The following is an 18,646-nucleotide window of genomic DNA, read 5'->3' on the forward strand; positions in this document are numbered from 1 at the left end:
GATCCTTGAAGTTTTGAAGTCTTCAAGTTTCATTCAAATTATCATATTACATTAGTATTTTTAATACAATGGGTTTCAAAGTTCCACATACAAAAGTGTTTAACAATAACTTTGATAAAATTTGCATAGCCTCAATTTGAAGTAATTCGTTATTTCCAAGAAAAAGTAAAGTGTAAAATAGTTATTCCTATTTTTTTTTAAAGTTGCTAACACTTGCATTTTAGTTCTTCAAAAATGATTTAAAATTCAAATTGTGAAAAATTTCAAAGTTGTTTATCTAAATTTAAAATGATCTATAGATTCAAACAAATATTAAATCATTTTAATGATTCATTATTCTTGGACAAAAATTAATTTTAAGATCTTCTTTGAAGGAGTCCGTGTTGTCTGGTAGTCCATAGACGCATTCTTGAGGATCAAAATACCCAGCAGTACTTTAAATTTATTGCCAACAACTATACTGTAAAGCAGCATGAAGAATTGCTGTGACTTGGAACCTAAAAATTACGTGATAGCTTAGCTATTGTCTCTAAATTTGAGAACATTTTTTGATTGAGTTTATAAATGTTTGATACATTTAGTAGCCATTTGAGAAATTTGTATAACACTGTTTGGTAAGAAGTTATGAAAATTGTCAAATAATAGCATGTTCATTGCAGAAAAAAAACATAATGGAAACAGTTTGTTCTTGTGTTTTTTTGTCTTCCTTATTTTCTGTAACATATAAATATATAATATATATTGATTATACTATATATTTAAAATTTGTATAAATTCTATATGGTAGCTTCAATAAATCCATTGAAATGTCCCAAATAAAATCAAAAACAAAAAAATTCAAGACTCTTTTCTCAGATTTTAACTTGATGCTCCATTTGCAGTTGCATTATCCTCTTCAGGTTTTCAGTTTGATTTGCTATCAAATAATTAAATTTACCTGTTTCTGGCCAAAACGTTTATAACCTCTTCTGTATGAAACTACCTTGAATTGAGATTCTGTCAAAACAAATGTTATTCAACTTTATCATTGTCGAGATATTGTTTATTTTAAATAAGTAGGGTAGATAAAGTACTCTTACGAATTAGCTCATTGTCATCAAGAAAAATTATAAGAAACGTTAATTTAAGTAGATAATCCTTGCTTTCCAGGGCGTACTGATACGACGTTTTCATGCGAGATTTTGCGTCATCCAGAACTTGATGATTGCCTTGATGAGTAATAAGGTTCGTTCGGCGACATGATTGTACAGTAGGTCGTAGACCTAAATACAATATCAAGACTCTTTAAATTACCTTAAAACTTGTTTGTATTGTGTAATAAGCTCCAAAAGTGTTCTGAAGCTCCATATCTATACCAGTTCTTTTAATTAAATAACTCTTTCTAACCAGATTTATTAGAAAAAAAATAAATTAAAAGAAGTAATGGATTTTAAATTCTTTATTATACAATAACTTGACACTCCAGTACACTAACAGAAAAGCTAAATCATATAAATATACACAAATGAGGAGAAACTGCTCTAATTCTACAACTGAAGTTGGAAACTGTTCAACCGAATTACAGCACTGAGATTGCATAAAAATAAACTAGCTGATGTATTGAACCACTGACCATTCTAATTCAGAACCTTTGACAAAATTATTACAGTCACACTTTCCATATCATTTTGACATGATAAGTAATTTTATTGGCTTTATTTATACTTTGAAATCATCATAAATCTTTGTCAGGCATTAATTCTATGGCACAAACATTTATTATATGACTCCTCTTACTTAGTATTAGTGACACTTTAGCGTTTTAGCGATAAAAGTAACACTGAACAGTTAATGCCTCTCATAAGCGAGTTCACAGTTAAAAGCTCTGCTATACAGATACTACTGTTTTCATCAGCTATGTAAAGTATTATCATAGGAAGGCCCAGTGTAAAGGTCAATACACCAGTTACAAAAATAAACGAATGTGTACAAATAAATACAATGCTACATACACTCATAATGATGACACGTAACATTTATTTATAAGATGTAATTGTCTTCTTATCGATATAACTCAATTAACAGAAATCAATAAGTATCAGTCAACTCATTGTATCAGGGTAGGAAATAGAGTTACTGTGTTACAAATTTATGATAAAACGATGCCATAAATTCACTACTTTAGGTAAATATTCACCCCTTTTTTATGTACAACATAAATTTGAACATGCATTGTAGTTTTTACAAACCAAAAACTTTATCAGTCATGGTCTTTTAGAATGTTACACGCTGTCAAATTATACATATTATAAACACTGAGAAGTGAAGAGTTTATCCACATAAACATTAATTCATACAATACTCGTCAACATCGTTTGAGCGCATGCCAGATCGGTTTGGAATACATAAAGTTGCTACGACGCGACGCGACGCAGCAAACATAACATAACAACAAACATTAACAATAAAGACAGTAAATATAACATACATGTAGATATTTATAACATATTTTCTACTGGCATATACTTATAACATCCATAGCTTTCTACGAATCGTTCGCCAATCTGCAGGGGTTGTTATTGGAGATGTAACGAATATTCGGTTACTATTCGGTATTTGGTCCATTCGGCCAATTTTTCAGTATTCGGTATTACCAGTCGACATTCGGCCCAATACCGAATACCCTTATTTAGTTATAATTACACTTTGTGAAAAATAAAACCTTAATAAATTATTTTGAAAGGATTTTATTATTACCCGAACCAACATTTATTTTCAGAACTTTGCAAACTAATAATCAAACTTAATTAATAGTAAATTGTGATGATGATAGTGTGAAATTACAGTATGGTGCAATGACCCTCCCCGTCACTATAACAAAGAGACAAGTACAGTAGTGACTTGACTGTGGGTCCTAAACATAAATGAACTACAACTGGGGCAGAATATTCGGTCGCCTTGGCCTGTTTCACATCTACCCGGCTGCCGGGTGCCGGGTGTCGTTTAACCGGCAATGGGGTGAAGAAGTATATGACACCGTTCACACATGCACGGCATGTGTCGTGACCGGTTATTCACTTGCCCGGCTGCCGGATACTAGTCGAGGGATGCCGGGTGCCCCCTCGGCGAATTCCGGCTGCCGGTGTCGGTTAAACAGGCCGGCTGGAGTAGTGGGTAAGCGGTCCAATGTGACTGTTCACATACAACCGGCACCTGCCATCTGTCGGGTGCACCAAGAGTACTTTGAGTTCAGTTGTTTGTAGTTGTTGTGAATTAATTTTGGGTATTTGTTCGCAAAGTTTTGGTCATTTCGGAAATAGACCATGATCTACTTATCAATTTAGTTCAAGAGCAGAATTATTTGAATTCAATTGAATTTTTACTCAATTTTAATTTTCATTTATTACATTACATTGAATTGAATATTACTAAAATTCAAACAGAATGAAATTAAAAAAAAAATCCAAATATAAATACAGTTGCAATAAAGGTTATTTCAAAGTAACATTACAATTGCTCTATTACGTTCTATTTCCATCCCTACGACACACAAGTTTTACAAGCTGGAGTACAACTGCCGGAGTGCCGGTGTCGGCGTAATGTGAAAGGTGCACTCGTGCCGGTGCCGGCTGGAAGTCGGGTTAACGGCATGCCGGGTAGATGTGAAACGAGCCAAGACCTCACCGAATACTCGGTATTCGGTATTCGACCAAAAGTACTATTCGTTACATCTCTAATAAAACCCCTCCTGCACACAGAGGCTCAACTGTAGTGCAGACTTCGAACCTGCAGATCGGGAAACGTTCGTAAGTGTAACACATACAGGGATGAATATTTACCTCACGGACTATACAAGATTGACAAAACATCGGGATGAATTCTGTACATAACCCTTCATATTCTATCACCAGCCAAAACCCAACAATTGAATGTGTATAATCGCTTTGGAAAAAATCGACAAATAAATCAATTCTCTTTAGATTTACAGGGAATAATGTGAGATTTGACATTATAACGTGTGTGTTCTTTTGCCTATTATCTATACTTCTAAAAGTAATATCGATAAACTCGATAATGTTCAAATTCAAATCGAACACTCGATACTGCCACTTCGATAGTCACTCTCGATATTATTGAAAAATAATTAATTACTTATTTACCGACTAATTGTACACACGACCACAAAACATTGAACAAAACTAATCTATACATGATACAAATTACGAGAGAATACTCGATAAATAAACAAATATTATTTATATCTTATAAATAGACCTTTATACAACCGAGGTTATCAGCTCCACCTAACCCTCAGTCCTCGGTTTTGTCAGAATAATTGTCTAGCTGAGGGCAATAAGAGGCTCTACAAAAATCCTTATTAAAATTGTTAAATGTTATCTACAAATACTAAATTAAGTCAGGGGATTCTGGTGGTTGAATCACATCTGTTATCCTACACTCGGGTTACAAAATCTTGTGGACAGTGTGACTCTGTCGCGAAAATCTAGGCTAGACCAAAGTGTGTATGGAAAAATATATACTATGTATTATGATGGCTTCTAAAACTTAATCTCCAAGCACAACTTGAAGGGATTTCACTACGATAGTCTGAAAATGTCGCACTGAACAAACGACTTATTGAAAGCAATCTGAATTTTATTTAATGTTTCAAATTACATTACAAAATATGTTTGGGGACTAAATAATTTGACTAAAGGGTCCTAAAGATAACTACTTTCCCGCACCCTGCTAGCTTAGTTGAAATTATGAAATTGCAGCCATAGAAGAAACTTTATTATGCTTAATCGGGTGAAAATTATCACTGTAATACATGTTATACTGTCATGTGTGAAGCAAGCGAATCTAGTAACTTATCTAAAACTAAAATGTATACCAAGTATCGTAAATGACAATTAAAATAAGATTGGAGATCATTCCGACACTAACTTTGGTTTTCAAAAAGGCAAAATCCAAGTTTACAGTAACTTAACATTTTTGTTTGATACTGTATGAGTTCTAAATACAATTTACAGAACATAGATGCATTTCTGATGGAAGAGTATTTATCTCTAAATTTGAATACTGCAACAGTTTGTGCAAAGGTTCTTCCATTATACTGATATTAGAGGCTCAACGTTCAAAAAGTATGTCGGTAAAACCTCTGGCTATTCCTCGTGTGGCTCTTTAAATTTTCTCTCCTACTTATCATATCATTAAACATACTGTATCCATCTATAGTCAAAACTGTATTGCCTTGAGTAATAAAAACAAACTAACAAAAATGAGGTAAAACTTTTTACAAGAATCGTTAATTCATTAGAAGCAAGTTGGCTTGGATTGAGAAGTCTCAGATTATAAAAAAATACAATTTAAGAGCTTGAAAAATAGACAAGCTATTTATTGTTAAAAACCATTCTGTATTTGAATATAATTAGAGTATCTAATTTTAATGATTAAATCTTTAACCTGATAAAAACTGATATGTTTCTAAAGTTGAACGCATCAGTTATTGACCATTTTCTCTGAAAATGATTGTTGTTCAGTGTCGCCTTGTGACTCTAACACTTGAATTTGTCGTAATGTTTATAGCTGGTCTTAACCAATGTTATGAATTAGATTTAGAGGGCTTTTATACATGAGTCTGTACTCCGAATATATAAATAAACAGTAAGACTTCAACTGTTTCCCAAATTAATTGCTCATCTATTACAAAACTGCAAATAACTTTATCAATTAGGCTCTGCTTGACAACTTCCATTGAATGATTTTAACTCACATCCTCTCCCCATTCAATGGAACATCTAATTTACAGCTACATGTATTGAGCATTTTTTGGCTTTACGACTGAAAACATCCTCAAAGACAAGCAAAAAATACCAGTGTGGATAGTAAGAAGAGATTGTTTCATAGATTTTGATATAAAAAAGAGTATACATTGTTTTATTTACAAATCACACTTCAAAAATGCCAAAAGAGAAAACAAATTCTTTATATTTTGGCCCCTTCAAAGAACATTACTACTGATTCTAAGCTAATGCAAGATGTAGGTCTAACACGATCACTGAGAAAACACTTGCGCATAGTATCAGACAATGTTTCTAACACCATTTATCCCACGAGTTTGTCGCCCGGACCCTCTAAAGTCGAGTTTCATAAATTGGCGTCTGATGTGGTAGTGGAAAGATCCACAATTTTGGACATACGTGAAATTAATAATTTTATAAACTAAAATGTCAAAATTAAAGTCATGGGTGACAAATACAGTTAAATTTGTAACTTACCAGTATCGAGTACACTATTGCAGAACAATTTAACCTAAATTCTTATAACAAGTACCATAAATATTGGATGTATAAATTGATAGAGACAGCCAAACAAATAAATGAACAATTATGGCATAATAATTAACATATGATATGGTAGCTGCAAAAGATTTAGTATAAATTGAAAACATATGTTCCCACAGGAGTCCTCAGTGAAAGTGTTAACACCCTTAAAACACAAATCGGTTATAAAACTAGTTTTTGAAAGCGGTGAGAACTGTAAGTCTAAAATTTTTCTCAATAACTATGAGCTGCCAAAGGTAAAAGTGGGTCAATAGTTCTTGAAGTTTTAAATATTTAGCGAATGTTGTACAGTTAGAGTTAAATAGATTTTAAAGTTTAACAAGCCTTTATTGGATAGTGGAAACGGATTCCCAAACAGCACTCTTTATTATAAAAATACATCCTTTAAGGAATAACGGAGTTCATATTCTAATGTAAAACTAACTACAAAAGTAAAATCAGCAACATTTAATAAATTGTCTATATGAAAAGGTTTCAGAGGAATTAATTCACTTCAGTTTAGCATTTTCATAGGTGCGCCAGATCAACGGATTGGTCTTTACTTGTACATCCACATAAAGCAAGAGGTTTTGTAAGTGGTTCGTCAACAGTTATTGTGCTAAATAACTAATCTTTACTAATAAACATTTAAAATGTATTATAATAATTCTGAGGCTTATACCGCATGTCTTAATGTCAATGACTCAGATGTTTACCTGTTATGTAGGGGGTGCTTGTGAAACTTTCTTATTTTGTTACACTACATATTATTTGATTTGAACATAAAACTTACCTAAGGTGTGTCGAATCAAATTCGTGGATCGCCTTTTAACGTTTTTCATTCAAAAGCTACCTACAAGCTTGAAGTAAGTTCGGTATTTTGGCCAGACTATGGCAGTTTGCTAGAAGATTGTTTCCTTAGTAACTTATTAGTCCAGGCATCCTCACCTAGCTTTTATCATTGCAAAACAAATTTCAGTTTTGCTTACTCAGTTGTAGCAAATATGTAATATTTTTGAAAATAGAAATTTATATCTTTAATTATTTCCTAAAGTAAGGGAGATGCATTAATCATGAGGTAAAATTAAAGCACCCCCTTTAAAAGGCAAACAACTTAATCTTTCATTAAGTTTTGTATATATCATGCAAAATATTTTTGGCATGTGGGAAAGTGCTAAAACAGTTGTTCTTCTTTTTTATAATAGAAATAAACACATAGTAAGAAAGTAAAATAAGAAATAAACACATAAGAAATTTAGATTATTACCTTTTTAGATTTCTTTAACTTAAATAAAACTGTATGTTGACGTACAAGTGAAGCGTCCATTTTGCTGGTATCTTTAGTATGATTGTTGTTTGAATATAATGTATCCTTAGTATTATTTAACTTACAATAAAAGTAATATGTATCAATAAGTGTTTGTTTTATTACTCGTATTTTAGCCACTTAAAACTTCAATAATGAACTAAAAATTTGTTTCAATATATACGTGAGATTTATTTTCCACCATAACTTAAAAAGGGGATCTACCGACAATTATTATTTGAAATAAGATTGGTATTGTTTACAAACATCCATACTTGCTTTAGTCATTCAAAAGTAACATATTAATTTATTATTATAAAAAGAATATTTGCTATTTTCGTATCCTCTCTGCAAAACTGAAAGTAACTCGCAATTAAATTGTTTCTATTAGTTTTACTATCGTAACTTAACCAAGGGAGTAAACTTTGACTTATTTTAAGTGGCCAAAGCAAAAATTAAAATATTTTATCCAGCTTTCAGCCTTTCAAATCAAACCATTAAAGCGTTTGTGCTTCACATTATGATAGTTACCGTAACGAAACATGTATTAACATCTACATAATTCGACACAACATTAAACAATAAAACATTCATAACACACTGACATAAATGAACAGATTCTACTCAATGAAACATTGTTAGTTGTGTGACATTGACGGGATGTAGGTTAGGTCTCCATACATAGCTGAGCTGAATACGAGTGTATCACATGCACAGCATTCTAAAACTACCTCCGTTTTACGGTATCCACATATATCGTTCCCGCCCCACGTCGATGGTAAAAATATAATATTTTAGAAACTCGCACACTTTATAGTACAGCAACCGTTCCTCAAAGAAAAGATTTATAAAATAAAGCAGGTAAAACTCTGCCAGTTTAACTCTATCTTTGTGTCACAAAACATATCAAAATAATTCGCATGTACAGGCTCCTTCGAGAGAAAATAATGTGTAAATATCCTATTTCATAAAAGTGTAACTTTACACAAGGAATGCTTTTACCACCAACAGATACTAAAATCTCTTTTACAAACTAGACTTAAACACTGATGGGTCGAAATAAGTAGAGTTTATAAAAATCCTCACTCGAATGGTCAAAGATGTCCCTGCTTGGTTCGAAGGTGGAGCAGGAGTAGTCTCTATCTCTGAATAACTAAACATGGTCATACTAAGGGGAACATCAATTCATGCCACTGAAGCGAGTTAGTGCCTGCCAACAAGAACAGTATAACAGTATAATATCAGTTCAACAATAAAAGAACAAAATGAACTTTGCGGATTCTGTATTTGGACACTCAATTTATGTGTCGTTGTGGGTAACAGAATCGTTATTAAAAATATTAAAAGTATAAATATTTTTAAAAGATCCATTAAAATGTTTTACTAACATGAAAACCCTTCAATAACGTTCTTTACGTTTAGAGTTATGTAGGAGAGTTTGAGAGCTGGAAATAATAATTGGTTGTTAGTGTCTAACGATCTGTATGGTACTTGAAATTACTTTGAAAAGATAAAATATGAGGAAATCCCCCCCCCCCCCCAAAAAAAAATGATCTGCTAAATAAATCTTTGCTTCCTCCTATTTTAATCATGAAAGTCAACAGCAACTTAACTAGTAAAAACGTGTTCTTGGTCATATTCATAAATACCTCTTTCTTTCACAGCACAACTTAACGATAAAAAACACTGTACAAGGGTTAATCTTCCTAAACTTACCTTCCTACTCAATCTTTTTAGTTGATAATACTGTCAGAGAAACTATGGATATTTTCCCACTCAGGTAAGCCTGACGTCCTTATAAAAGTACTAAACTTGTAAAAGATGAATCAAATAACCACAATGGACTCACCCTGAGACGCGCTTACTCTGGTTTTAGCCGATGCCATTGCACAATGGTTTGGCGGGGTTTGGTAATCATGTCCTGCCAATGCTTTGTCTCCGATGCACCAGACCCGTTTTTGCCTGTTAAGAAAATATATTTAAACTCTATGATACACAACATATTTTTACAATTCATGACACTATTTAGGTTATGACAGTTATAGCTTTGGTTTAAAAAGAGTATTGCAACCCAAGTCTGTGACCTTATTTGAATGCAAAATGTAATCACCCATATATGATGTGCCATTCTGTGCTGTTTACTTACTTCCTGTTTACAGGAAGGATTTATGTCCTATAAATATAAATAGTTTCCCTTTACTTAAGGTATCGAACTTTACCATCTCATATCTCTATCGCCTGATAATTAACTTACTGCACAATAAATACTGACATAGTGACATAATAATAAACTGATACACATAAAATGATTTAAATCTACATCAGTCCAATAAAAAACATGTGAATGACTGTTCTCTGTCTGTTAAATAAGCATTCCAGATGCTAATAAAGTGATTTCCATTAATATATAATGATATACAACAGTTAACTGTACTCGCGGTAACTATTAGTCCGTCAGTCAGACCTACAATTAGTTTGTCGATTGTCTGTTGTTGTTTCGTAATGAATAAACAGTTTGCACAAAGTGCAACTGTGCACAATTGTAAAATTTAAAGGACATCTTTTGTGTTCAATGTTGATTTACACTAAAAATGTCTCTCTATGTTAGGAACAAAAGTTACATAGATTTACAAATTTTTGTAATACATAGAGTCCAATATGTTATTCTATAATATATCCAAAATATATTAATAAAAATTACGTTTGAAAATTTATCTGCAAAAACTACGTACCAGCGAGCAAAATACGGCCGATGAGTTCATTGCGACCAATATTGTCAAAATCCATGACCATGATGTCCAATGAACATTCTCTTATCTTTTCCCAGGGCACATTGAAGCTGAAGTTCTCATTGAACACTGGGTTTAGGGTACATTTAAAAATAGGAGTCTTACGCTTCTCAATCCTTTTGTCCCCAAATTGGAGCCAAACTTTCACATAGGGATCTGAAACAAACCAAGATGAAGGAAGTGTACTTTGGTTAAAGAAATCAAAGGTATAATTCATAATGGCACAAGATTTTGAAAGGTTACCTGGTTTTCATGTATGAATGTTCATGATTGCAGTGCATTTACATTATATTCTTCAACCGTTAGTATGTGAAATAGTCTGTGTGTTCCTATCTTTTATACAAATTAAAGAGCAAAGTAAGTTCAAATAAGACTGATAATATACATTTGTACGCTTATTTTACGTTGATAGAAGAGAAGAGAAAGGGGAAAAAGTAGTAGTAGTTGAGTAATTTATTTTCCTTCTAAAACAAAAATTGGTTGCTCTTTGGTTTCTTTTCGTTCCGCACCACAACTGTTTATTTATAGTATACTTAATCCATACTGAGCATGAATAATTACTTTCTACCCTATTAAACCTCAATGAAATGAAGGAAAAATTAGATTCAAATAAATAAAAATAGCGTTAAAACAATCGAGTATTTTATTTTACTCAGCTAAAAGTTGATTATCTCGTAACTTTAGCTGAGAAAATCCGCAATACAGAGATAGATCAATTATACTTATTTAAATATTTTATTTGAAACAGGTGGGATTTGATATAGTCTTCTAGCATAGGTACAACATGTTAACAACAAACACAATTACAGATATCTATTTACGATCAATATAAAAGCAATACAATATGGCAACCCTTTAGTGTTAAATTGCTTTGACTAAAAGTATGTTTGAAATTGTTAACATAATATTAAACTGCAAATTGAAGGTGTGTAAGCTATAATTTAAACCTCTTACACATTCATACGGTTCACTTTCAATTTTTATATTGTTGATTTCAATGTCAAAATAAGTTTCATTGGCTTTAAAATACGCTTTATTATTTTCATCTCTTTTAATATATTTGCTTTAATATTTCTTATTTATTTATTTAGCTATACAGGGTGTTTCCAAATTGTCTGGACATATTTTGTGGACTTGTTACTTGGGCTAAGACAAACATTAAATGCCATATAAGTATGGGTCTAAAATGCATAGATTTCTGTTTATCTGTTTGCGATTTTTTAAAATTATTTTTTATGTTGGGCATTTTTTAAGATAGAAATTTCAAAATTGGTATAAATTTGTCATTTAGAAAGTAAATTGAGCTTAAAAATTCGTTTCAATATCTCAAGCCTTTTTAATATGACGGCCATTTAAAATCTGAAATGCCAAATTTCATGAAAACCGAGCTATCCGTTTTTATCTATATTCGGTTACGCAATTTAAAGGGGCTACCATACTGCTCAGGACTACTAAGTTATGTTTATTATAGTAGTCCTATTAAATTGCATAACCGAATGTAGAAAAAAAACCTGATAACTGGGTTGTTTGTCATCCCAATTCGTCAAATAAGATCTCATTTGATTTACATTTTAACCCTCTATCTTTTTGATCCTAAAAACAATTTTCTGAATTTAATGTTTTCACGAAATTTGGCCTTTGTTATTTTAATTGGCCACCATATTGAAAAGGCTTGAGATATTGAAACGATTTTTAAAGCTCTTTTTACCTTTCAAATGACACATTAATACCAATTTGAAATTTCTATTTGAAAAATGCCCAACTTATAAAATTGTTTAAAAAAATCACAAACAGACCGAAATACATAAATCTAGGCATTTTATACCCATACGCATATGAAATTTTCTGTTTGTCTTAGCCCAAGGAACAAGTCTACAAAATATGTCCAGACAATTTGGAAACACCCTGTATATTTTTGAAATCTATATGGCTCGAAATTTGAAAAAAGGCGATTTAACCATACATAAATTGGCGTTGTCCCTGATGAAATATACTGCAATGTTTCCAGACTCTCAGTTAATATTTGATTAGGAAGTTGTTGTTGAAACATCAAAGTGTTGAGTATTTATCTTATTTCTCGGTATTACAGAGTAAGTTTCTAATTACCGGATTTTCCATTGATGTCCTTAGCCTTGAGGTTGCGAGCTTTCAAGAGAGTTAGGGTGAGAATGCTGTTGCTCGGGTGGTAGCATAGAGAGGTCAACAGTTCCCCACACTTGTCTTTAGCTGGGGGTTTCAAAGCTTTCCAGAAAGAGGGTTTCTCAGACAGATCCACCTAAGAGTAAACAGACACAAAGGTAAACCTCAGAACCCACAAGTTTGAGGAGAGTTCACCGCATGTTTATGTCAGAGTAAATTACTAGACAACTTTTATGGTGTACAACGGTGGTTTAGAGTTTAAACATGTTTAATTGAATATTGGTATGATATAGGTTGATAGGTTTTTTTTATTAAAGGTTGAGTGTTTTCAAATTAGAGTTAAAGTTGCAAACATGTCCTCCAAAGTTCTTCTCAAGCCGATAAAATTAGCAGGACGTTTTAAAAACAACTCCCTACTTTCAAGGATGATTAAAAAGACACAACATACAAAATATTAAAATTTATGAATAACTATTGTGCGAAACCATAATGCATTTTAGTTTCTCTTTAGTTTCTCTTTAGATGTTTGGACGAGTAAAACATTAGCTCTACTCATCAAGATGATTTGTACATTAAGCGATATTCCCAGGATAATCGCAATATGCAAACGGAGTTTTATGGGTGAACAATTGGGGTTTGTTTTCCCAATTTTGAACCAAAAAATATAATATTTCTTAAACAGTTTATAGATTTGAAAAGCAATTACTTTTTTATGTTAGATAGTTTTTTTATACGTGTTATCAAATTTAAAGAAATAAGTAAAAATAGTCTAACATCACTTTAAACATATATTTTAATTTTACTGTTAACTTACAAGATGTTAAATACAGGGTCGAAGTCCGAAGACAGTTAAATATTTAAAAAAATAATGTAGGAAGAGCTACAATACTTGGTACAAAGTTACAGAGCATAAAACTTTATCTTAACACATATTCAGTGATCCAATAACTCTTCAGGGGGGCAGCCCACAAGGAGTCGGAAGTAAATCTTAAGTGGAAGCATAGGTCAATATGCATCAAATGGAAGGCATTTATTAGTAGAATACAATTCCGCAAATCGCACTTCAAAAGGTTCATCCTGCGCAAAATGGCAGCCGTTCCAAGATTTCTTGAATCTGCCATTTTTTACTCAGGCGTTCAATTGAGCTTGAATTTACGGCATTGTAATCTACTAGTGAAGACCTTTAATTTATTTGAAGTGCATATAGACCTATGCTTACGTTAACAATTTTCTTCCTATTCCTAGGGCTGTGCCCCCTGAGGAGTAAGCGTATAATAGCAATGCAAATTAAATGAATCTTTGAACAACTGTCATTCTTGGCTCGGTTGTCCGTTTGAGTTCAAGTTTGCGGCATTATATTCTGCTAGTAAAGACCTTTAATTTGATGTACATGTCAACCTATGCTTCTATTTAAGATTTCCTTCTAACTCCTTGCGGGAGGTCCCCATGATATGACAGAAAATTGATATTTCCTAAAAAAGTAGATTTTTAGGTGTGGTGTTGACGTACCAAATCTTATTGATTTATCTGTTGTCATTTAGAAAATATTTATTTGTATTCGGACTTTATTACCACCCTGTATATACAATAGATGGTGATTAGTGATCGATTGCAATTAGAAACTCCAATCATAATCAGACCTGATAAGCGAATGACTAATCTTGGATAAATTCACTTGATCTGCAGGTTAACTGTGTCAAGAATTTGCTGAGGTATTATAACAATTTACTCCCAATTGAACAATTTTGTATTAAAAAACATCACTGTATGAACCGATGTTAAAAGTCTACGATGTACATCGCGTTGTATACAACTGAAAAATTGAACTGTTACTGAATTTAAATAAAAAAACTAGATAGGCTACATGTTGGCAACTTTACAAGCATTTCATGATTGATTAAAAGTAGGAAATCGTATTCAATCACTTGATTGAGGCTATAGTTTGGGCATTTAACTGTGTATTTGGCTGAAATAAATACTCTTAAACAATACAGTTTAGAAACACATGACAAAACAAACAAACTTAATCTGAGAGACCTCTTGAACTTTAATCTTGGCACCAACGTGTCCAACTTTTCATTCTGCCCACATAAAGGGCAAAGATGAATCCAATCACTATGCTGAAGTGAGATTTTTGTCGATGAGTTTTCCACCTGTACTTCCTGATGTTCATGTTTTTCATATTGGATACACATTACGTACTTAATACAAAAACTAAGGTTAATGAAGCACAAAGCTTGTCAAAAATAAATGAATCCCATCTACAAACGTGCCTTAAGCCCAGTTTGCTGAATTTAATCCTGAGTAAGGGGATTAAGGTATTGAAACTGATGACTAAATTTTATTGGCGATTTGTTATAAATGCGGTGGAGAACTATTTACATTCAGTGTTGATGCATCTACGTATTTTATCCATAAAATCGTTTATTTTAAATCAATATAATTAGAATCCAAATAATAGCCAAAGTGTAATATACGCGTATAAAACTTCTGTAATCAGTTATTTAAATGATTGATAGTGTAAGACACAGTGTAGACAAAGACAATTTAAACTAATTCATCCTTTTAACAATTGTAAAGTGGCTAATAACCAAACACAAATATTATTCGTGGTTTGCAGTTCGTTTTTGGTGATGCTGAGTCAATATTATTAACTTAGTAATATCAAATATTTTTTATAAACTAAACTTGTTTTAAATTGTTACTGTGGAAACTGTTAGTGTCAATTTATTACAATAATTATAATCCACTTTTACTTTAACCATATTGGGATTATTTTATATTTACATAAATTAATTGTACATAGATGATTAGCACAATCATCGTGCAATATACTAAGCACTGTGAATACTAATTTCATTGATCGTCAAAACTTGTCTGGTTAAGGGAAAATGTAATGCAATCTATCAAATTACTTATAACTTTAGTTATGAAATTACTTTTCAATCCAGCCCTTTTAGGTCAATCCCTGATATTGCATATTGACTGTATGGTAATCAGGAAGATATTTATTGACTTTTGTGATAGTTTTTTTTTTACCCTAAATGTTTTAGGTTCATAGAGTTTTCAGCTTATATTCGTCCAAACGGTTTGGAATTTAAGATCTTAAACTAATCTCTATAAGAAAAATACGCATACAGTATGACTATGCCTTATAATCTAATACTTAATAAAAATGCGTTTTGTTTCTCTAAATAATTGTTCATCACATACCTGGCATAAAGGCAAAAACACTTCACCAATGGAGTCGTCACGAGAAAACCGATCGTAGTCAAAAACGTGCAAATGAAGTACTCTACTCTGCAACTTCTGGATGGGAAAACCTGTAAATTAAACTGAATGAGTTTCTGAGTTTCATTGTTGCTGCACTCACTTACTAGTGAAGTCTAAAGCTTGTTTATTTTGCACATTTATCAGTACCCTATTTTAGCAGATAATTTACTATATAGAAAGGTTGCTGTGACTGAAGGGTTATTAAAAATCAGAAGGCTGGTTTCCAAACAAACAAACTGGCTTACCAGGTAAAGACCGAGCTACGGGGTTTAATATTATTTGACTTTATAGTATTTTTTTTAACAACGTCTTACAATTAACCTTATCAAGATACAATGCATTGGTTTTTTTTAATATGGTTTGAATGACATCTTTGGTTCCATCTGCCTCGAGCAGCCAGATTCACCAGCTAACTGTGTGGTACAGGTGGAGCGATCTGTTTAAATGTACGGAAACTACTTGGTCAAGCCAAGCACACAGAACGTTATTCGATACAGCTGGCTATTTAAAGGGGTTTGTAGTCAATGCTTTTATTCAGTTTTAATTTTTCGAACCTAATTACAAAAACGAAAAATCATTGAACGAATCAAAAATAAATTGTTCATCATAAACAGTTTCAATAAATATTTAATTTAAAAATGAAGTGTATTTATATTCTTAAAGACACACATTTTAAATCACTTACTAAGAAGGATTTTTATTGAACTTAGTGGAAACAAGACTTGTATATGCCTTCAATGGGAATAAAGAATAGCAGTATACAAAACAGATAACAATAGCCATGCTATTCTTAATCACAAGGCATCCCTCACACGTTTCAGATAACTAAAATTATCTGTACAATTATGATTCAATACTGATTATCCCACTAAATAAATGATAGAGAATAAAACATGTAAATCATGTATATACATATTACCATTCATTCAGTAATTTTTCAATCATTACACTATTCATAAGTTAATGTGCCACTAACCTTGATGGCAATCAAACCATCATCCTGGGATTATTTATAATTGCTTGTTTTCGCAGCAATAGTAACTTATACGAATTTTGCTGACGAAAAATATAATCTTTGAATTTGGTCTGTATCAACAGTACCAAAATTAACATACAAATTATGCACATTAATTACTGTGTTTTGTGAGGCAACTCTTATGTTATTTTATCAGGGTTTCTTGTGTGACCGTGCGTGATTCCCTTTTTGTGCAAAACATTATTTTCCATTTCTGTAAAACCACAAGCTATTCCGTCTGAATTACTAAATATTCTTCCAATGGTACAATATACCATAGTCCATAAGATGTTTACTACAGTTGTCACAAAAATATAATATTTTATGTTTATGAAGGGTGAACATCTTATTATTTAAAAACGTTTTATTATGAAATAGGCAGGTAATCTAGTCTTTAACAATGTTTTTATGAAATATTATTCAAGTCTAAGGTTTTTGGTTAGGTTAGGTTTACACAAGAAACAGGTTTGATTCCCAGAAATATCAGATGGAGCTTAAGGTAAGCTACACTACAATGACTCATCCAGCTATGAATGATGCTAAGTAAACTGGCCGAGAGTTAGATAGTTTAAAATAAACACAAAAACCCAAACTTTGAAAATTGTGTAGATACCTGCTTATTGGAAGTAACTTACACAGAAAAATACAAACTTTCCAACAACTAGCTTTGGCCGAAAATTGGATAAATCTTCAGGCTGTATTTTGCCATAATATTTCCGTAATCTTTCGCTGAAGACTATTATATTTAAACATCAAAACAATGTATAGGTGTACACACAACCAAAATTAGTTGCTGAACACTATTTAAGGGATTACCAGTAAGCAGATGTATACAACATTTTCAATAATCATTGGTAGTTTGGAGGCTATGCTACTGCCACGAACCCTAACTGTGATGTCTTTGATCTCCGAAATCTCAAAGTCACAGGAAACTACAAACCTTCAAAATAAAACGTCTCATTCCAACGAGGGTTGAGGGTGCGGCGCTTGATTTTGGTTTCGAGACGGTGTTTTTTGTCAGGTAGTAACGTAACTCGAACATAAGGGTCCGACGTTCCTGACATGTCCTTTGCAGGCAACTCCTTAGCCTGAACAGAAACAAGAGGCAAGTTAGAAGATACTGTTGGATACCTGTTGAGTACACTATATCAATGTAAGTTTTAGATTACCTAGGATATGTGCCTGAGACAAATCCATCGACATTGTTTTACATTCAAGCTACACTTCTCAAAATACAAACCTTGAAAATCTTACATTACAAATACAAGATGTACTCAATATAGATTCAGTAATGTTAACTACATTCAAGAAATCTTTTTTCAACCACTTCTTTGGAAATTTAAAATTAAACTATATAAATGTCTTCCCCAAACCAGACACCCTAAACAGAGAAATATACTGGAGCAAGTTTCACTCTTCCTTATAAAAAAATTTTACATATGTTTTCCACGAATATATTTATTTATGAAGTTTCCATTTTTTAAGAGATAGTTTCAAGCAATTATCTATTCTGAACAGAAAAAAAAACATGGACAAATTGTAACATTGAAAAAGTAATATAGACATAGGGTTCCATTATTAATATCCCTTTTTCGGCTCTAGATTAAAGTAATACTACTTGGAAGTTGATGTTTTGACTACCTACCTCTTTGTCACAGCTTTGATCGAATGTAATGGATTTGGTTGGTAATTTCATGGTTTCAGGGAATAAAATATTGCTTTTCCAGTTAATGATGTGATGAAAATGTTCTGAGAGGTGGAAATATTTTACAAAACTCCATTTTGTGTGTGCATATGTATATTATTATATACTATATGT

At 32.1% G+C, this 18,646-nt stretch overlaps 1 protein-coding gene across 9 annotated transcripts in view; it reads right to left on the reverse strand.

Annotated features, from left to right (window-relative positions):
* Window positions 1-767: 767 nt before the first annotated feature.
* The window catches only part of LOC128984528 (synaptotagmin-7-like), an 831,102-nt gene continuing 813,223 nt past the window's right edge, over window positions 768-18,646 (reverse strand). For 4 of the 9 annotated variants that reach the window (XM_054403877.1, XM_054403871.1, XM_054403865.1 and 1 more), the window contains 6 exons: window positions 17,768-17,915; window positions 15,753-15,862; window positions 12,507-12,675; window positions 10,344-10,556; window positions 9,461-9,573; window positions 769-8,821 (listed from right to left, as the gene is read on the reverse strand). In XM_054403877.1, coding sequence (XP_054259852.1) covers window positions 9,473-9,573; window positions 10,344-10,556; window positions 12,507-12,675; window positions 15,753-15,862; window positions 17,768-17,915 — 741 coding nt within the window. In that variant the 3' untranslated portion in view covers window positions 769-8,821; window positions 9,461-9,472. Of the gene's footprint in view, window positions 8,822-9,460; window positions 9,574-10,343; window positions 10,557-12,506; window positions 12,676-15,752; window positions 15,863-17,767; window positions 17,916-18,646 lie in introns of all 9 variants that reach the window. The other 5 variants (XM_054403895.1, XM_054403902.1, XM_054403908.1 and 2 more) reach the window with 2 other exon arrangements.

The sequence above is a fragment of the Macrosteles quadrilineatus genome, unplaced genomic scaffold, assembly GCF_028750875.1.
Source record: "Macrosteles quadrilineatus isolate MER2022 unplaced genomic scaffold, UCM_ALF_1.0 Scaffold_1__1_contigs__length_201487025, whole genome shotgun sequence".
Classification (NCBI taxonomy): Eukaryota; Metazoa; Arthropoda; class Insecta; order Hemiptera; family Cicadellidae; genus Macrosteles; species Macrosteles quadrilineatus.